The sequence below is a fragment of the Chiloscyllium plagiosum genome, unplaced genomic scaffold (genome assembly GCF_037043375.1).
Source record: "Chiloscyllium plagiosum isolate Xiang-an unplaced genomic scaffold, Cpla_swu_hap1 HiC_scaffold_5, whole genome shotgun sequence".
Lineage (NCBI taxonomy): Eukaryota > Metazoa > Chordata > Chondrichthyes > Orectolobiformes > Hemiscylliidae > Chiloscyllium > Chiloscyllium plagiosum.
This window is the reverse complement of record NW_028270143.1, coordinates 72,234,593-72,256,578: the sequence shown is the minus strand read 5'-3', so window position 1 is coordinate 72,256,578 and position 21,986 is coordinate 72,234,593. Positions and strand designations below refer to the sequence as shown.

The following is a 21,986-nucleotide window of genomic DNA, read 5'->3' as shown; positions in this document are numbered from 1 at the left end:
CGGTTATGGGCATTTGCACTCCCTTGATATCTATTTGAAAAACCTGCTGTTCTGTTTTTGGTTGCACTTCAGCTCCTGATTTATGGGCAGAGGGGTGTGGGTAGATTGGAAGAGCTCCTCGTGGGTCTGCTCCTGGGTCTGACCAGGCTGGCTATAAACAGGTCCAGGTTGCGGGCCATGGAGGAGGTCATCTCTGTCAACTGCCTGCCCCTCTCGTGATTACGTTTGAGCCCGGAAGTCATGGGAGAGGGGGCAGGCAGTGTCTACCAATGTTCTTGACACCTTTAGGAAGAGGTGGGTGCTGCAGGGATGGAGTGCTTTATTTCACCCTCCAACTCCATTTTGATTCAGTCCGCTCCTTCCCTCCCTAACCAGCCTCCCACCCTCACCATCGCCCACCCCAACTTCATATTTTAATGACAGCATTGCCCTTAACAGGTTTTGCTTGTTAATGGTCAATTGGCCGTATGAGTGTTTTCTGGGTGGTGGAGAAGTGAAAGTGTCACACTACTCATGTCTTTCCTGATTAAATGATTAAACTTATTGTACTGTATCCAGAACCATGGCATTATACTTCCTGCTGCTAATCTCTTTAGTGATTTCCAATCTTATTTCCTGCAAAATCCTTTACCCATTGGCAGGTGAACAGCATCTCCATGTGGCAGCATCTCCCTTACAGGTTGTAACAACATCTTTGGAGAGCCAACAGTGCAGCCTTGCAATCGTGTGAGTCTGTGGCTGCAGGTTAATGATAAACACAAATATATACCTTTGAGTTCTGTCCCTTCTAATGAGCTGAACTAAAATAGAGTGGTGCCTGTTGTCATTCCTCTTGCTTATGCTTTATTTTTTGGGCAAACTTGGAAGACAGAAGCAAAAAGAGTTGCTGTGTTAAACAGCTTTGGTGAAACACTTGGCTCTCTCACACACTGTCGGTTACCCCATTGTCAGTGGGTCAATAAGTTGAAATCCAGCTCAGTTTGTGTGATATGTATATGCATTTACTGAGACAGGATACACATTACATATTGTTTTCAGCCTTTCAAAGAACTTTAATAGTGAATTTATTGACATGTAAGTCACATTTCAGCAATCTCAGTTTTCTTAAAATCTTACCTGAAAACACTTTGCAGTAAAAGTTGAAAATTTACTTGTATTTGGCTTCCAAATAATTTTCTTTTCACGAAAAAACTAATGGGAAATTGCTTCCGGTCATTAACCTCAATTTCAGTTCATGCTTCTTCTTTTGGCCATAGGCGGTCAGTCTCATTGCTTAAGAAGACATGTAATGAAGTTTATATCAGAAATTTAGGACCTCATTTAGCAGCCAGCACCTGAATATCTGGTATGTGCTGCTGCTCACCAAAAGTGTAAAATCAGCTCTGAATTTCAATATTATGAGAATGGGGTGTCAAGTAATTTCATTCTCTGCAAACATAGTACCAAGCATGTTGCAGACTACATATGTACAAGCTCAAGTTGCCTGGATGGCTTTTAATTTACTTTGCAATAGCATAACAAAAATAAATCTTTGAACTTTTTGAATGTGAATCAAACTAAATTGTCACTAATTCTCTGTGATAAGTGTCATGGAGTGTATCTGATTCCAATGAGACTATTTACAAGCACTGTACTGCTATGTAGTTATAAAACTGAGCTTAGATGCAAGATGACTGACTCTCTGCCCCAGTTGGTAAGAGTAACAATGGAGCCTAGTATTTTGCTTTTTAGTAATGTATGGATAAGAACCTGTTATGTCATTTATTTATCCCGTGTGCATCTTTATATTTGGTTATGGGTTGTGAATATTGCTGACTGGGTCAGCATTTATTGCCTGCCCTTACTTGTGCTTCAGAAGAAGGTGGTGAGCTGCCCATTGAACTGCTGCCATCCATTTGGTTTGGGTAACCCCATAATGCTGTTGAGGAGGGATTTCCATGTTGACCTGGTGACACTGCGGAAACATTAACATTGTTCCAAGTCAGGATAGTGAGTGGTCTGAATGAGAACTTGCATGTGGTGATGTTCCCAGCTATCTGCTGCCCTCGTCCTTCTAGATATAAGTGGTTGTGTATTTGAAGGTGCTGTCTCAGCAAACTTGATGAATTTCTGCAGTGCATCTTGTAAGCAGAGCATTGTTGGTGGAGGGAATGGATGCTTGAGGTTGGTGGTGTCAAGCAAATGGACTGTTTTGTCCTGAATGATGTCAAGCTTCTTGAGTATCATAGAGTCACAGGGTTGTACAACATGGAAACAGACTCTTCGATCCAACTTAACCGTGCCACCAGATATCCAATCTAAACTAGTCCCATTTGCCTGCATTGGTCTATATCCCTCTAATCACTTCCTATTCATGTAACCACCTGGATGCTTTTTAAATGATGTACCAGCCTCCACCATTTCCTCTGGCAGCTTATTCCATACACACACCACCCTCTGTGTGACAAGGTTGCCCCTTAGGTCCCTTTTAAATCTTTCCCCTCTCACCCTAAACCTATGCCCTCTAGTTTTGGACTCCCTTACCTTAGGAAAAAGGCCTTGGCTAGTCACCCTATCCATGCCCCTCATGACTTTATAAATAGCCACGGTCTTTTTCCCAAGTTAGGGAAGTCCAAAACTGGATGGCATAGGTTGAGGAGGGAAAGATTTAAAAGGGCCATTGTTTACCAGTAGGGAATTTGAGTACAGAGGAACCTCAATTATCCGGCATTTGGTTATCTGAATTTCGGATTATCCAGACAATATCGTAAGTCTAGGTGCTTGGCTAAACTGTGTTATCTGGCATTCGATTATCCGAACAATATACTCCCCGCCCAAGGTGTTTGGATAATCGAGGTTCCTCTGTATTTCCTAAAGTTAAATAGTTTTTGACATATAAGGAGAGCTACATACCATCTGTCATCCAATGGTCAGAAAGAGCTGTTCACCTTTGAAGGCATGATTAAAGAAAATGTCTGTAGCTTCACTACATACAAAATTGTCCCAGTTTCTAATTGTTTATAGGACCACCTCTTACGCAACTACAGGGACAGCTCCAGCAGAGTTGCTAATGGGAAGAAACTGCCTTAAAATGAGGCATCGTCAACAAGAGGTCAGATCCTGTATGTGTAAAGTACAATGGACCTGAATAAGCACGTGGACCATATGAAAGCTGCAAATGCGCAAACGATGTGGGAGCAAAACATTTCCGGCTCCTTGACTATTTTTCCAACTGTTCTGGAACCCAGGGTTCTTCGTCTCCATCAAGCATTGAAAAACCTGAGATGGACAAGGCAGATGTCACTGCCTCAATGCCTTTGCTGCCTCAAGAGGAGAATGAATTTTTTCAGAGATGTTCTGGATGCAAAAGGCGAACTATTGCATTACATGCCACCCATATCCACGGCAGAGTTGGAAGAAATTGACCCCATGCTAAAATGCCCCAGGAGGAGCTATAAAAAAAACAGTCTATGTCCTCAAACTCAGGGTGGCAGGGGGATGTAGTAATTATAACAAGGTCTGCTATGTGGACGTCATAGAATGAGATCCCTGATTAGAGCCATTAATCTGATTCAATCAAGGAGCCCTGGCTGACAGATATAAACAGGAGTGTCAAAGGGTCTGTTCACTAAGATCTGGCTCTGAGGAAGCTGGATCAGTGTCAAGGACTCACCACGTGTAAATAAAGAATGGCTTGTTGACAGGATACCAGCCTCTGTGGAGTTATTTCAGAAATATTCTCACAGAGCCAGCTAGTTTCTATGAAAGCAGTAGCCAGTAGTTAAAAAGGCTGCAGAAGCAATAGCAAGCCTGCCTGAAGAAGCTCAAAACAGTAGATAGTGAAAAAGCTTATGCAGATTAGGAAGACTTTCATCAAAGATAAAATAATTCATAAACTTGGAATAAACCAATTGACCTGACACCCAAAGAAAGTTAAGTCCTTTAGAGGAAGAGTAAAACTTATTACAGTAAAGGGAAATTTCTAGACTGAGAAGCTAAAAGAAGATTTAAATTGTAATGTTTAGCAAGTAAGCTATACTCATTTAAAATTGCCAGCAAAAATAGCAAAAACAAAATAGCAAAGAATATATTTACAAAAAAAAGTCATTAAATTCACAGTATAATTTAGCTACTTAGATGAAAAAAGTCAAAGGCAGAAGAATTTATTTAAAATCACCATTCTGAGTAGAAACAAACTCTGGTTGTGCAACCAAAATAGTTTTAAGGGCCTGAAAACAATACATGACTTTATTCAGTTTAAAAAGGCTGAGAGGTGACCTTATAGAGATTTACAAAATTATGAGGGGTATGGACAGGGTAAATAGACAAAATCTTTTCCCTGGGATCGGGGAGTCCAGAACTAGAAGGCATAGGTTTAGGGTGAGAGGGGAAAGATATAAAAGAGACCTACGGGGCAACTTTTTCACAAAGAAAGTCGTATGTGTATGGAATGAGCTCCCAGAGGAAGTGGTGGAGGCTGGTACAATTGCAACATTTAGGAGGCATTTGGATGGGTATATGAATAGGAAGGGTTTGGAGGGATATGGGCCGGGTGCTGGCAGGTGGGACTAGATTGGGTTGGGATATCTGGTCGGCATGGACGGGTTGGACCGAAGGGTCTGTTTCCATGCTGTACATCTCTATGACTCTATAAATCTCACACAGGAGGAAGAGAATGGGTATAAATCATCTACACTTTACTAAAAAGGGCATGGAACATGCTATTTTAAAGGGAAAATTGTGCAAATTAACAGCCTTTTCTCCATCTTAAAAAATACAGAATTTCTTCATTTTAAAGCATTTCAACCATCTTGAAAACATTTGTAAATATTTTCTTTTTTACAGAAAAATAGGAGGATAATATTGAAACATTCAGAATTTTTTCAACAATTAAAAGTATTAAAGGAAATTTCTGAAAAGTTAGGTAGAATTTTAAAATTCTTCATTGAAACATTAAAGCTTCTAAATGACAAATCTTTATGTGCAATTTATGTTCAATATCCAGAATTTTAAAATAATACAATATTATGAAAAAGTTACTGAAGGACACTTAATGTTGAGAACTGCAATAATGTATGCAGTTTAAAATACTGTACAGAAAAACTAACTAGATATAAAAAAAGTTTAAAATCTCGAAACTGCTTTCAAGTACATCATTTAATTACGAGAAGTAACAGCAGTTAAATGCAGTGACAATGGAGAAAGATATACTTAAAACTAGATTTAAAATCATAGCTACTTCAGATAAGTGCTTACACTAAACTGTATGGAAGAAGCAATTTATGAGATACAGACTTCCTTCAATAAGAAGCCCAGAGAGAAAAGAAAAGATGTTCACCTTTTTTAAATCTGTTGGTCACGTAGTAGATCATGTTTTCACACAACAAGTTACAAGAGACCGTTGATAACATTGTAAAGGTAAAGTTGCCAGACTCTTACCAGACCTTAGGGCTGCTAGTTCAGTAGAGAGAGATGACATGATGGTTTAACATGAGGGTCACCACACCTGAGGTAGGGTGAGAGGTTGAGAAGGACAGTCATTCATGGTAAACTTCATGTTATTGTCATTACTCTGCATTGCAAGCCAGTTGTTAATCCAACTGAACTAAATGACCCTCCAAAGATATTCTAAGAATATTTGACAATTATTTTACATCAAGCCAACTGCATTATGGGAGAACAAGATTTTATAGGAGATTACATCTTCCAAAAAAAAATCAACTGATAATATTATTGATGATCTTTATACTTTGTCAGAATTTTGTGAATATGGTGATATACAACCAGAACTAATTCTGTCAGAATAGAATTGCTGTCAGAACTGCTGACATATTTCTTTCAGAGATGTCACAATCAAAAGAGGAATATCAATGTAGTGGGAGAAGCTGAAATCTGAATCAGCACAGTAACAGAACATAATGATGGGGACAAAGAGTCAACCTAGCTCAAGATTCACTAAACTTTGCCAGCTCAAGAATCACTTGACTTTGCCAACTTTCTAAGGGACAAAATTAGTGAAGCATCAAATGACAGACCAACACAGTAAGTCTTCAGATCCAGAAATTACTGTTTCAGATGTGGATTTAAAGAGTCATACAAACAGAAATGATAGCCAGCTTTATTAGACCAAGCAGCATTTTGTAAGAAAAAGGGACATTTCCAAACAATATGTAAATGTAAACAACAAGCTTTGAACTACAGGCTAATAATGCTCAGTTGTACAAACAGCTTAAAACTTTATAGCAAACGTCTTTGTAAAAAATCCAGACCACCAAAATGTAGCTTCAATAGAACCCATATGATGATATACCACCATTTTAGAAGATGAAACTCAATCATATGTAGGGATCATAGGTCTCAGTTGAACCACAGACAACAAATATCACACAGCTTGAAGGTCATCCAGCTCAAATCAATTTTGACTCTGGGTCAGGTGTTACTGTAATATCTAAAATCATTCCTTAGTTGAAGAGAACGAACTTTCAACAACTTTGTGACAAAGAACTGCATGATGACAGGACAACACTATACAAAATCAAAAAGTGTTGAGAGTATTCTTAAAATACACAGACCAATATGTTGCAAACAGAAATAAGTCAATGGAAACCAACATAGAGTCATAGTAATGTACAGCATGGAAACAGATCCATTGGTCCAATTCATCCATGCTGACCAGATATCCTAAATTAATCTAGGCCCACTTGCCAGCACTTAGTTCACATCCCTCCAAACCCTTCCTATTCATATACCCATCCAGATGCCTTTTAAATGTTGCAATTGTACCAGACTCCATCACTTCATCTGGCAGCTCATTCCATACATGCCCCACCTTCCATGTGAAAAGGTTGTTCCTTAGGTCCCTTTTAAATCTTTCCCCTCTCACATTTAACCTATGCCCTCTAGTTCTGGACTCCCCCACCCCAGGGAAAAGACCTTGTCTATTTACCCTATCCATGCCCCTCATAATTTTATAAACCTCTATAAGGTCACTCTTCAGCCTCTGACACACCAGGAAAAATAGCCCAAGCCTATTCAGCCTCTCCCTATAACTCAAACCCTCCAACCTTGGCAACATCCTTGTAAATCTTTTCCGAACTCTTTCAAGTTTCACAACATCCTTCCGAAAGGAGGGAGACAATATTCCAAAATGGCCTAACCAAATTCCAGTACAGCCACCACATGACCTCCCAACTCCTATATTCAATGCTCTGACCAATAAGGGAAAACATACCAAACACCTTCTTTACTATCCTATCTACCTGTGGCATCACTTTCAAGGAGCTATAAACCTGCATTCCAAGGTCTCTTTGTTCATCAACTCTCCGCAGGACCTTACTATTAAGTGTATAGGTCCTGCTCTGATTTGCTTTCCCAAAATGCAGCACCTCACATTTATCTAAATTAAGCTCCACCTGCCATTCCTTGGCCCATTGCCCCGCCCCCAGATCAAGATTCTGTTGTACTCTGAAGTAACCTTCTTCACTGTCCACTATACCTCCAATTTTGGTGTCATCCGCAAAATTACTAACTATACCTCCTACGTTCACATCCAAATCATTTATATAAATGACGAAAAGCAGTGGACCCAGCACTAAACCTTGTGGCACACTACAGGTCAGAGTCTGAAAAGCAATCCTCCAACAGTTTTCAACTTCTGAGCAGAAATGATACTTTAAACTTAAAGTTCTACAGAATCTTGAAGAACCCCAGCCAGTTCAGTAGCTAAATGTGAGAGATCAGTGAAATTTTATTCATCAGTTGAAAGACTTCTCAGTACAATGTTCATTTAAACAAAGAGGAGACATGCATCACTTGAAATTAATTACATTAATAAATGCCAATTTTATCAATGAAGAGATCATAAGATATTCCTAATTTCATAGAAATTAAAACAAGATATTGCAGCACTGGAAACCTGAAATCAAAACAGAAGCTACTAGAGTAGGTCTGGCAGCATCTGTGGAAAGAGTCTGGGAGAAGTCAACCGACTCAAAACATTAACTCTGTTTCTCTCTGCACAGATGCTACCACACCAGCTGAGTTTCTCCAGTACATTCTGTTTTTATTACTGACTTCGCTGGCTTGAAGGAATTATTCAATTATATTCTAACCAGAAACATACCCTTGAAATCTAAGCATTGAACATCTGTGACCCCACTCCACCAAGAGTTTGGAGTAGACACTTGATGCAGACAATTCAGCTCTTTAGATGGAGCAGTACCAAAGCAGCACAGACAGCTTGACAAGGATCATATCTGAGTCCAACTTATTAGGTCAAAGGGACAAGATTCTTTCTTTCAGAAAATGGCTATCTCCTCTGTTATGATTTGAGGAAGCCTAAAATCTGACAGAGAGAAAAACATTCAGCAGCAACATTGATGTCAAACAATGTTCTTTGCAAAGAGCATTTGGGAGATTGAGGATCCACCAAGGTTCTAGTATGGCGGTGTAGTGAACCTGAATATTTCAACCTCAAGCTGCGCATTTCCAATGCAACCATTTATAAAGTTGGATATCTGGAGGGAAATGGGCTGTTCATAAACCAGAGATGTTGTATAAGATAATTAATACCTAAAAAGGTAAATTCCAGCCTTAAGGATGTAGGAAGAAGATTGTTCCTGGGAAGAGCTAACCAGTTATGAGTTGTTATTCTAAGACTAAGTCCCATATAAATACATGTTAGTATGTACTGATATTCATTTGGGAATTGTTGGGGTGTTAGTTAGCTCAGTTGGCTGAGCAGCTGGTTTTTGATGCTGAGTGATGCCAACAGCTTGGGTTGAAATCCTACACTGGCTGAGGTTACCATAAAGATCCCAACTTCTTGACATCTCCCCTCACCTGAGGGGAGGCATGGTATGCCTCAGGTAACCCACTGACCAGTTGTCTCTCTCTATGAGAGAATGGTACCATGGTGACTTTAATCTGTTGCTCACCAACTCTGAGTATTGCCGAAAGAAAACATATTGTTCTCATCTTGTACTCATGAGGATAATATGCAAGAAAAATCAATGTAAAGGGAAAATAAGACATGTATGAGATGAAAGTGTTGATTGGTTGGTTAGTGAGCTCTAATTACTTAAGCACTGACATGAATTCTGCATCAATTAGATGATGACTGATAGTTAACTGCCAAATTTTGTTTAAGTTCTAAATCTGTCAAGGTGGTTTGGATTGACCAAAGCATTACACTGAGAAATTAACCAGTGAGTGGCTGCCATTTATTTTATTACATTGAAATAGGTGTAGTGTTCTGTCTGCCAAGAACAGGATCCTGTGTATTAAGTTTTCAACACATGCATGTGTTCCACAGAGGGAGCCTGATCGACAGTTCTAAATTTGTAATCAGGATGATCTGCTTTTCTTGGTACCATGATGTTGCTTGTTAATGATATTATGCATTTCTAAATGCTCTGTTATTACATTCGTTATAATAGACTCTAACATTTTCCCAATAACAGACATCAAGCTAACTGATTTTGACTCCTTCCCTTTTCAAATAAAGGTGCAACATTGGCAGTTTTACAATTCTGGGGGCCTTTTCCAGAACCAAAGATTCATGAAAGACTGCTAACAGTGCATCCACTATCTCTGTAATTTTTGTTTTAATTCCATCAAGTCTAGAGATTAGTTTTCCTAGCACTTTTTCTCTAATGATAGTAATTGTACTTATTTCCTTTCCTCAGCTTAGTGTCTTCTACTGTGAGTGGAAAAAAGACATAGAAAGTAGAGTAGAAGTTGGAAAATGTGAAATTACCCATTTTGACAGAAAATAAAAAAGAAAAGTAGCATGTTATATAAACTGCAAAGCTCTGGGATATAGAAAGATCTGGGAATCCCTGTACATGAATGGCAAAAGATTAGTATTTGAGTACAGCAAATAATTAGGAAGGTTATTAGCATTTAAATGTTGGCATTTATTGTGAGGGAGAATTGAAAACTGAAGTTGTGAGGTTATGCTTCAATATCATAGTGCATGAGTGCAACCGTATCAAAAGTACTGTGTACAGTATCGGTCTCCCTCGTCAATGAAAGATATGAATGCTTTGGAGGCAGTTCAACACAGGTTTACTAGACAACTAGCTGGAATAGGTGTGTTGACTTATAGAGTCATAGAGTCATAGAAACAGACCTTTTGGACCAACCTGTCCATGCCGATCAGATATCCAAACCCAATCTAGTCCCACCTGCCAGCACACGGCCCATATCCCTCCAAACCCTTCCTATTCATATACCCATCCAAATGCCTCTTAAATGTTGCAATTGTACCAGCTTCCATTACTTCCTTTGGCAGCTCATTCCATACACGTACCACCCTCTGCATGAAAAAGTTGCCCCTTATATCTTTATATCTTTCTCCTTTCACCCTAAACCTATGCCCTCTAGCTCTGGACTCCCCGACCACAGGGAAAAGACTTTGTCTAATTATCCTGTCCATGCCCCTCATAATTTTGTAAACCTCTATAAGGTCACCTTTCAGCCTCTGATGCTCCAGGGAATATAGTCCCAGCCTGTTCAGCCTCTCCAAGTAGCTCAAATCCTCCAACCCTGGCAACATCATTGTAAATCTTTCCTGAATCCTTTCAAGTTTCACAACATCTTTCCGATAGGAAGGAGACCAGAATTGCACGCAATATTCCAACAGTGGCCTAACCAATGTCCTGTACAGCCGCAACATGACCTCCCAACTCCTGTACTCAATACTCTGACCAATAAAGGAAAGCATACCAAATGCCTTCTTCACTATCCTATCGACCTGCAACTCCACTTCCAAGAAGCTATGAACCTGCACTCCAAGGTCTCCTTATTCAGCAACACTCCCTAGGACCTTACCATTAAGTGTATAAGTCCTGCTAAGATTTGCTTTCCCAAAATGCAGCACCTCACATTTGTCTGAATTAAGCTCCATCGGCCACTTCTCAGCCCATTGGCCCATCTGGTCCAGATGCTGTTGTAATCGGAGGTAGCCTTCTTCGCTGTCCACTATGCCTCCAATTTTGGTGTCATCTGCAAACTTATTAACTATGCCTCATATGTTCGCATCCAAATCATTTATATAAATGACAAAAAGTAGAGGACCCAGCATCGATCCTTGTGCACTCCACTGGTCACAGGCCTCCAGTCTGAAAAACAACCCTCCACCACCACCCTCTGTCTTCTACCTTTGAGCCAGTTCTGTATCCATATGGCCAGTTCTCCTTATAGTCTGTGAGCTCTAACCTTGCTAACCAGTCTCCCATGGGAACCTTGTCAAATGCCTTACTGAAGTCTATATAGATCACATCTACCGCTCTGCCCTCATCAATCCTCTTTGTTACTTCTTCAAAAAACTCAATCAAGTTTGTGAGACATGATTTCCCATGCACAAAGCCATGTTGTCTATCCCTAATCTGTCCTTGCCTTTTCAAATGCATGTACATCCTGTACCTCAAGATTCCCTCCAACAACTTGCCCACCACCAACGTCAGGTCCACTGATCTATAGTTCCTTGGCTTGTCCTTACCACCCTTCTTAAACAGTGGCATAACATCAGCCAATCTCCAGTCTTCCGGCATCTCACCTGTGACTATCGATGATACAAATATTTCGGTAAGAGGCCCAGCAATCACTTCTCTAGTTTCCTACAGAGTTCTCGGGCACACCTGATTAGGTCCTGGGGATTTATCCACCTTTATGCGTTTCAAGACATCCAGCACTTCCTCCTCTGTAATATGGACATTTTGCAAGATGTCACCATCTATTTCCCTACAGTCTATATCTTCCATGTCCTTTTCCACATAAATACTGAGGCAAAATACTCATTTAATATCTCCCCCATTTTCTGCAGCTCCACACAAAGGCTGCCGTGCTGATCTTTGAGGGGCCCTATTCTCTTCCTAGTTACCCTTTTGTCCTTAATGTATTTGTAAAAACCCTTTGGATTCTCCTTAATTCTATTTGCCAAAGCTATCTCATGTCCCCTTTTTGCCCTCCTGATTTCCCTCTTAAGTATACTCCTATTGCCTTTATACTTTCCTAAGGATTGACTCGATCTATCCTGTCTATACCTGATATATATTTCCTTCTTTTTCTTAACCAAGTCCTCAATTTCTTTAGTCATCCAGCATTCCCTATACCTACAGCCTTTCCTTTCACCCTGACAGGACTATACTTTCTCTGGATTCTTGTTATCTCATTTCTGAAGTCTTCCCATTTTCCAGCCATCCCTTTACCTGCAAACATCTGCCCCCAATCAGCTTTTGAAAGTTCTTGCCTAATACCACCAAAATTGACCTTTCTCTAATTTATAACTTCAACTTTTAGATCTGGTCTATCCTTTTCCATCACTATTTTAAATCTAATAGAATTACGGTTGCTGGTCCAAAGTACTCCCCCACTGACACCTCAGTCACCTGCCCTGCCTTATTTCCCAAGAGTAGGTTAAGTTTTGCACCTTCTCTAGTAGGTACATCCACATACTGAATCAGAACATTTTCTTGTACATATTAACAAATTCCTCTCCATTTAAACTTTTAACACTATGGTAGTCCCAGTCTATGTTTGGAAAGTTAAAATCCCTTATGATAACCACCATATTATTCTTACAGATAACTGATATCTCCTTACAAGTTTGTTTCTGAATTTCCCTCTGACTATTAGGAGGTCTATAATACAATCCCAATAAGGTGATCATCCCTGTCTGATTTCTCAGTTCCACCCAAATAATTGGATGTATTTCCGGGAATATCCTCCCTCAGTACAGCTGTAATGCTATCCCTTATCAAAAATGCCACTCCCCCTCCTCTCTTGCCTCCCTTTCTATCCTTCCTGTAGCATTTGTATCCTGGAACATTAAGCTGCCAGTCCTGCCCATCCCTGAGCCATGTTTCTGTAATTGCTATGATATCTCAATCCCATGTTCCTAACCATGAGGAAAGGCTGGACAGGCTAGGCTTATATTGGAGAGAAACCCTTTACGAAGCTAGTCTAAAATGACATTTAGCTGATTCTTGGTAAGTTACAGCTCATCTTCAAATCCATCAGTGTCCCTGCTTTTTTTTTTAATCCTGAGAAACAAAGGATAAATTGAGAACTTACAATGTTTGGAATTACAGTCACTTGTCCACTTTGCTAACTCTAAGGAAATGACATGCCATAAACCACTAAAAGTCTGGATTATTATTTAATGAGCTGGATAGTCTTTTCTGAATTAAAAATTTGTGTTGCAATCTGACTGCTGTATTCAGTATCATAGAATCTCTACGGTGTGAAAACAGGCCCTTCGGCCTAAAGAGTCCACACTGACCCTCCGAAGAGTAACCCACCCAGACCCATTCCCCTATCGTATTATCATATATTTATCCCAGACTAATGCACCTAAACTACACACCCCTGAACACTATGGGTAATTTAGCATGGCCAATCCACCTGACCTGCACACCTTTGGATTGCGGGCAGAAACTGGAGCACCCAGGAGAAACCCACATATAAACAAGGAGAACACGCAAAGTCCACATAGACAGTTGTCCGAGGCTGAAATCGAACCCAAGTCCCTGCTGCTGTGAGACAGCAATGCTCACCGCTGAACCACCATGCTGCCCCTTGCAAACTCCACACAGACAGTCACCCGAGGCGAACCCATTGATATTTCATTTATTTTAACATCAAAGCATAACTTACTCATACTCTTCATAAATTCTAATTTAGATGGAAATCTCTATAAGAAAAGTTCTGAATGGCATTTCCATGAAAGAAATTCAAGATTAAGGAGGGATGATGACAGTGAATTCCGGGGAATGTCCGCCAGCTTGCCACATATATCACAGGCTTTCTCAACACCTTTCACAGATCAAACCATCGGTGAAGAAGGAGTAATTGGTAAGGTAAATTTACAGAATCAAGATAAAGTTGAATTTTATCATGCAGTTTTACCAATGGATTGAATGAGCAAGTCAAAATACTTCATATGTTGGCAATGAAAAGTATCTGCTATGATTCTGATATTAAAATAAGACAATTTGAATGTTTCCTAAGATTAAATGAGCATGAGACATGTAAGGCATTCTTTTTAAAATCATCAAACTCATATGTAATCCAAATGTCAGAGGATATTTTCATGAATCTACAATAATGTTTGGAATTTTTTTTAAACAGTAATTTGTAGGCAACTTTCCTTCTTCCCTCATTGTTTCTCAATTCCGCAACATACTCAATCTTGATCTCTGTCCTTCTCATTCTCATTGTCTTTCTCATTTTAATGCCAGTCCTACAAATCATATTTTTAATTGTCTGCATCGAATGTGTATAGTCTTGGGATCACAAATTCTCAGCTGTGATTGGCTGACTCTTCATTCTTGCTTTTGAACATTTTTTTTGAAAAAACGGTAGGCACAGTTAGTTAAAAGTCTAGATCAGAGTGGTGCTGGAAAAGCACAGCAGGTCAGGCAGCATCCGAGGAGCAGGAAAATCGATGATTTGGGCAAAAGCCCTTCAATAGGAATGAGGCAGAGAACCTCCGGGATGGAGAGATAAATGAGAGGGGGGGGGGGTGGGTCTGAGGAGAGGGTAGCAAAGAGTACAATAGGTGAATGGGAGTGGGGATGAGGGTGATAGGTCGGAGAGGAGGCTGGAGTGGATAGGTGGGAAGTAAGATTGGCAGGTAGGACAGGTCATGAGGATGGTGCTGGGCTGGCAGGTTGGAACTCGGGTAAGGTGGGGGGGAGGGGAAATGAGGAAATGTCGATTTTCCTGCGCCTCGGATGCTGCCTGACCTGCTGTGCTTTTCCAGCACCACTCTAATCTAGACTCCGATTTCCAGCATCTGCATCCTCACTTTCACCACAGTTAGTTAAAAGACAGTGTCATTCAGTAATCAGGTGGTTTTGTTTTGAAAAGGGTCAGTTATGTTTAACAGTTAATTGGTAAGTTCTCTGTTTTCATTTTACTCTGGACTTCTCTACATAAGGTAAACCATTTTTTGCTATATTTTTCTGCCAATGGGACTGCCCTATGATCAACAAATACCACTTTAGAATATGAATGTAAAAAGGCTGGAAAACCTCAGCAGTCAGACAGCATCTTTGGAGGGAAACTAAGTTAACTGTTGAATTCTCGTCAATGACCTTGCAGATACAAATGGCACAAATATTTGGCAGAATGGTGCCCATCTCCATCATGATGAAAATGGTGGTAGTGGCCCAAAGCCACAAGTTGCGGTAGTGGAGTCAGGTTGCATTTTCCATGTTTGTGTTTCATGGAAGGAGAAAATCTATTAATTCATCACCAGCTGCCTCCACTGAAATGGAATGTAGACAGCTCTGCAGCATGGAACCCAGAGTGAGCACCTAAGACTGAATAGAGCATATTTGACTTCGTTGATTCATCTCAGTAACAAGGAAAGATAACGTAACCTTATAGATATGATCCTGGGGCACCTTTGCAAGCATCAAATATGCTTAGGGAAGGTACCCTTGGAGCAGGCTAGTCTACTCTTGAGTGGTGATCAGGTATCCTTTAGAATTGTTAACTTTAAAGAAGGTTGTATCTTAAATGGATATAAAGTTTTTAAAACTGTAAAGTTGTCAAAGTAGTGTTAAACTTGTGAAGAACCATCAAAAATCTCCAAAACTAGCAAGAACTGTCAAATGAAACCAAGTGTTTCAAGCTTAATCAAGTTGGGATCCAATATCAAAAACTGTTAAGTGGCAAAATTGGCACAAATTGTCAAAAAATTTCAAAATCTGTTCGCAGGAATGAAATATGGTGTGGTCAAATAATATTTAATTTCCAAATAACATAACTTTAATTTTCCTATCGTGTACATAGGTACCAGGCAATACCAGTGTTGATATTGTAAGTGAAATGATAATGGTTAGAACTATGAGTTGGCATGAACTGGCACTAATTTGGCATGGGGATGCCTGGGATGAATAGTGAATCATACCATGATATTGGGGTATGAAGGGTAACAGTATATGGTAGATTGACATAAGGTGGCACTAGGGGAATGAGGAACCAATGGCTGAAGGCATTTGGTGGCATAAGTTGGCATAGATAGGATATGGGGAGTGTGGAGTGAAATGAAGTGTAGGGAGTGTGAGGGTTGAGGATCGAAGGAAAGTTTTGTTAAGTTTTAGTTTTAAATTTTGGTTTCAGTGCTGCAGCCCCTGACTGGTTGCCACACACTCTCACCTTGGAAACTGAGGAGTGTTGGCAGTCATATTTAAGGCTGAGCTTGAGAAGTTGGAAATTCTCTTGCTTCTGTGCACATGATCTCAAAATGAAAATTATGCCCTTCTAAGTGGCTTCAACTAGTTAAAGTGTAATTGTTGTTGATATGCAGGCAAACAGCAGCATATAACAGAAAATAAGTAACTACATTACAAATATCCTTTTCAACAACTAATATTGTCATAAAAAGACTGATGACCAGAGGTTATAAAAAATGACCAGAGGTCATATTTTGTAGATCTATAGAGACAATTTTCATTGATAAAATCAAGAATAATTCAAACTTATCAAGAATATAACTTATCGAAATCTTTTATTTCTAGTTCCAGTTTTCTTCCACGTTTACTCTATAGGCCAGTCTCTTCAGTGCCTAACTCAGGAACTCTTATCACAAAGTCTTGTGGATCCAGTGTTTCAGTGGACAGGCCCAAATGGACTGATTACCAAAGGTACTGATTTGTTTTGCAGAAATAATGGGCTGAAACTTAAGTTTTTTGGCTTAAGTCTTAGTTGTTGGAGGGGTTTCTGCCAAAATGCCCCAGTGGGTTTACTTGGCATATTTTACCAAATGCGCCTCATTAACTACCTACCCTACCTCCACGGTATCCTTCACATCCAATACTGGTCCCCATCTTACCACATACTGCTCCCAGAATAATTTGTCTCTCAGTGAATATCCTGGAATTCATCAACATCCCTTGTTCCTGTGCTATCTTCAAAACCCTGTTATGTATCTGGACAAGCACTGTCAGTCAGAAGCTGCCCTGCACAGTTACTGAAATTTGCCCTGGACATGGCACACAGGAGAAAGTTGGTGCCCTCCTGTGTGGCTAGGGAGAAGGAGGCCCTGCTAATAGGCCAATGAAGAAGCAGGATTTCCTACTCCTCCCACGACCAGCAGTAGAGGCTAGGGCAGCAGATGATGCTGGCTTGATCTAAGATTGTCACCTCAGCAGTCTAGAGGAATGCCCAGCACTGCTCTCCCTCTCTGTTACTGCATCCACCATGTACTATCATCCTCAGCAATGCTTCCCACTTTGTGATGGCCAATATCAGCACCCCTGCTTAATTCTCCAGATCACTTCTCAGCATTATCATGTTTTGTTAAGAGTTTGAAGAAAAGTCTGAAAAGAACAGGGGTCAGCAGCTATGTAAATGTATTTCTAGTCTTTGTGCCCAAAGTGGGAAAGAACATAAAGTAACCCAACTTTCCCATGTCTTTTTACAAAAGAAAAGTGGTATTGGTTTAAAAAACAATTGTCTTTTTGACATCTGGGTATGTCTGAGCATCAACATTTAATTTTGTGTTAATACTGCTTTCAGGTAAGTACATGCATCAATTTAAAATACAAAATACAGCTGTCTTTAACTGACAATGTTGACCAGCCAGTCAGCTCGGTTAAAAGCTTGCCTGTTCTGGAAATTACACTTTACGCCTAACCATGAATTGATCACTGCCAATGAAACTCATGTTCTACTGGGCTGCATCTCCTTCATAATGACCATTATGGACTGTTGACGTAATGAGTTTGAAGCTGACAGTACCACACTTACATAATTCCAACTCCTTCCCTCATAAATTCTGAGATTCACACTTAGAAAACATGTTTGCTACAGAGCATAGGTCTTCAGTTTTGTAACTCCCAGGTATGCAGTTTACATTGAAGATAAACCTTTATGTTCCAACATTGCTTTCCAAATTGCCATGTGCTTACATATTTAATTATATATGATAAAATAGATCGAAGTGTTTTATAAACGTTATGAGTCAGTTAACTATAGCCTTGAGCCATCATTGACCTGAAGATTAGAATTCGAATTCAACAGAATTGAAATAGATTTTATTGTCACATGTACTCAAGGACAGGGATACATGAGTACAGCAAAAAGTACAAAGTGCCATTTCCAGCACCATCTTAGGTACAAAGATATTTAGGTACAAAATCTTAGATTTAAATTAGAGAAATAAAGAAGTAAAGATAAAAGTTCAGCATTACCATCCTAAAGTTCTAAAGCAACAAGTCCACACTGGGCTTCACCTTGAACCCAGGGTTTGCACTAGTCTTACACTTGATCTTGAATACCTGTGGGCAATGTCACATATGACTGACTTATACAACCAGTGATATGAAGTTGAAGCTTTTCATCAAGCACTCATTAGGACTAGGACTCAACAAATCAGTCTCAAAGCATCGATAACAATTTTATACAGATCAAGTAGGGAATACTGATTGATTGGGCCTTGGTTGGCATGGAGCTGAGGCAGGGATAGCTCGCCATCAGTCTTCATTCTCACACTAATCAGGTGGACTCTCATTGTCAGGATGCTACTGTAGGAATTCAGCAGAGAATGGAAGTTTGCATGATCATTTTAATCCAATGGAGAAGTTGCATTGTATGTACACATTGTGATGAGAGATACTGCATTACACCGCAAATTAGATGGAGTTGAAAAATGTGTGCATATAATTTGAACAATGGATGTTGATACAAATACTCAAAGAAAACTAATTTATCTTAGGGAAGAGGGTAATTACAGTTTTTACTTTACAAGATAGACTATGTTATGGTTTATATTCTGGCATGCTTATGAAAGTATTCAGAATAAATATTCATCTTCACAAATGAATCAGTGGTCTATCATTGGGTGGCATGACTGTTGCATGAACCATCTTTTATCAACTTAAATTCAAGAATTCTAGAACAGGACTGAAATTTGCATCCAGGCTGTAAAGACTGAAAAACTTCTGTGGCACTAATGTGCTGTATCAGCCTATTAGGCAATAAGACTAACATTATTTTAATAAAGATTTATGCTCCAGTTTTAGCATTCTGGTAAGTTCAGTTTATTGTCAGTCTCATAGAAAAATTCCTTTTAAGAATTCTCACAATTGGTGCTTGGCTATAAAAATATTTGGCAAATTGGTAATTCCTACATGCCACTGAATTCCGAACCTTAGCTATGTTATTGTGGGGAAGCAATGCCAGCCCTCAAGAGAGGCAGTCCAACTGTAGCTGTTAGTGCATACTTTGGTAGCATTGGCTGATATCTGGAAATACTTTGCCTGTTTGACCACAGACCCACATATAGTATGTATGTTGCCCAGAAATATTGGACTCACTGATAAGAAAAACATAAATAATGGTAAAGTAGTTTAGCTGTGGCTCATTGCTAAAAAAAAGAAATACAATTTATTACATAGGTTTCTCTGACAAAAAAAAAGTGAGGTACAGATTGATGGTTCATGTGGATTTTCACAAAAACTATCAGCATCTTCGGGGGTTGCCGCTTTCCAGAAAATGAACTGGACTACATATATAAGTACTGTGGCTGCAAAAGCAGGGCTAGGCTAGAAATCCTGCAGTGAGTAAACCACCTCATGACTCCCCAGAGCCTCTATCATCTTCAAGGCACACATCAGAGTCTGCTGGAATACTCCTCAGTTACCTGGATGTGTGCACCTTCAAAAACACTCAAGAAGCTTGACACCATCCAGGATAAAGCAGCTCACAAACACTCATTCCCACCATCATTGATGCACAGTGGTAGCAATGTGTACTATTTACAAAATGCTGTGCAGAAATTCACCAAGACTCCTTAGACAGCACCTTCCAAACCCATGAACACGAGCATCTAGAACAATGACAGCAGATTCATGGAAATATTACCACTTGCAAGTTTCCATCCAAGCCACTGACTATCCTGACTTGGAAATGTATTCCAACTCCTTCAGTGCCTCTGGGTCAAAACTGTGGAACTTCCTTCCGAATAGCATTGTGGGTCTTTCTATAGCAAATAGATTGTAGCAGTTCAAGAAGGCACTTCACCTTCATCATCCCAAGAGCAACTTGTGGTGGGCAATAAATGCTAGCCCAGCTAGCAATACCCACATCCCATGAATGAATTTAAAAAATGAACCTGTGATTACTGAATTGACAATTGCTTGTTTTACCGCATTTGTTTCTCTGTTTTATTTAGAATCTCAGAGATTCATCTTCACCGACAATGGAAACTTGTTGTTTGACACCATTTATGTAGTGGATTCTGGAAATTATACCTGCAACCTCACGTACACACTCGACCTAAAACGAATATCAACCCTGGTCAGGTATACAGTCTATGGTAGGTTTAATACTTTTGCAGAAATATTGAAATCCATAATACATTAAACTTTTATTCCTATACACTAACCTGATGCTCACTAATCAATCTTTCAGTAAAATGAAAATAGTGAGAGGTTTCTGGGGCTTGTTTTGGAGAAAATTGATTTAATTGCTGTTGTCTGATCATTTTCTTGGAATCTAGAGGGAATATGGATTGCTGAATTCAAAGGAATTCATGAAAAATAAATCTAAATCTTTTCAAGTCATATTTATATATTGTAAGTTTGTGTGTATTTCCTGTTGTATAATATTTACGTACTGCAAAAATCACATATTTTCTCTCACAGTTACATGCGCATCATATTATCTGTTCTTTTTTCCATTTTTTGCTTCTGTTTGATTGAGCTGTGCATGTTTGACCTGCAAGGTATGTGATAAAGTTGCCAATGTTCCTTCGAAACCTCCCAGATATTGTATGTCCTGTTCTGGTATAGAGAAATTAACTCCATGCATCAGCACAGTGACCAGCACAAACCATGGTGAAATACCACTCTGCAACTCTCCTGTAAAACATGCCTTCAACCAAGACACATACATAAACATAGAACATAGAACAATACAACGCAGAATAGGCCCTTTGGCCCTCAACGTTGCGCCGACCTGTGAACTATTCTAAGCTCATCCCCCTACACCATCCCATCATCATCCATGAGCTTATCCAAGGATTGTTTAAATCTCCCTAATGTGGCTGAGTTAACTACATTGGCAGGTAGGGCATTCCACGCCCTTACCACTCTCTGAGTAAAGGACCTGCCTCTGACATCTGTCTTAAATTTATCACCCCTCAATTTGTACTTATGCCCCCTTGCACAAGCTGACGTCATCATCCTAGGAAAAAGACTTTCACTATCTACCCTATCTAATCCTCTGATCATCTTGTATGCCTATCAAATCCCCTCTTAGCCTTCTTCTTTCCAATGAGAACATACCCAAGTCTCTCAGCCTTTCCTCATTAGAGCTTCCCTCCAGACCAGGCAACACCCTAGTAAATCTCCTCTGCACCTTTTCCAATGCTTCCACATCCTTCCCGAAATATGGCGACTAGAACTGTATACAAAATACCAAGTGTGGCCGCACCAGCGTTTTGTACAGTTGCAGCATAACATTGCAGCTCCGGAACTCAATCCCTCTACCAATGAAACCTAACACACTGTATGCCTTCTTAACAGCACTATCAACCCAGGTGGCAACTTTCAGGGATCTATGTACATGGACACCAAGATCCCTCTGCACATCCACATTAACAAGAATCTTTCCATTGACCCAGTACTCAGCCTTCCTGTTATTCTTCCCAAAGTGAATCACCTCACATTTAGCTACATTGACCTCCATTTGCTACCTCTGAACCCAATTTTTTTAATCATGTAGATTAGATTAGATTCCCTACAGTATAGAAACAGGCCCTTCGGCCCAACAAGTCCACACTGACCCTCCGAAGAGCAACCCACCCAGACCCATTCCCCTACATTTACTCCTGACTAATGCACCTATCACTATGGGAAATTTAGCATGGCCAATTCACCTGACCTGTGCACCTTTGGATTGTGGTGGGGAAACTGGAGCACCCCGGGGAAACCCACGCATACACGGGGTGAATGTGCAAACTCCACACAGACAGCTGCCTGAGGTGGGAA

General features: G+C 39.9%; 1 protein-coding gene across 3 annotated transcripts in view; it reads left to right on the top strand.

Annotated features, from left to right (window-relative positions):
* LOC122549946 (zona pellucida-binding protein 1-like) overlaps nt 1-21,986 on the top strand; it is a 74,615-nt gene that overhangs the window by 3,286 nt on the left and 49,343 nt on the right. For 2 of the 3 annotated variants that reach the window (XM_043690225.2, XM_087987308.1), the window contains exons 2-4: nt 13,666-13,836; nt 16,512-16,637; nt 20,168-20,311. In XM_043690225.2, the coding sequence (XP_043546160.2) occupies nt 13,666-13,836; nt 16,512-16,637; nt 20,168-20,311 (441 nt within the window). The remainder of the gene's footprint in view (nt 1-13,665; nt 13,837-16,511; nt 16,638-20,167; nt 20,312-21,986) is intronic. The other variant, XM_043690226.2, reaches the window with a different exon arrangement.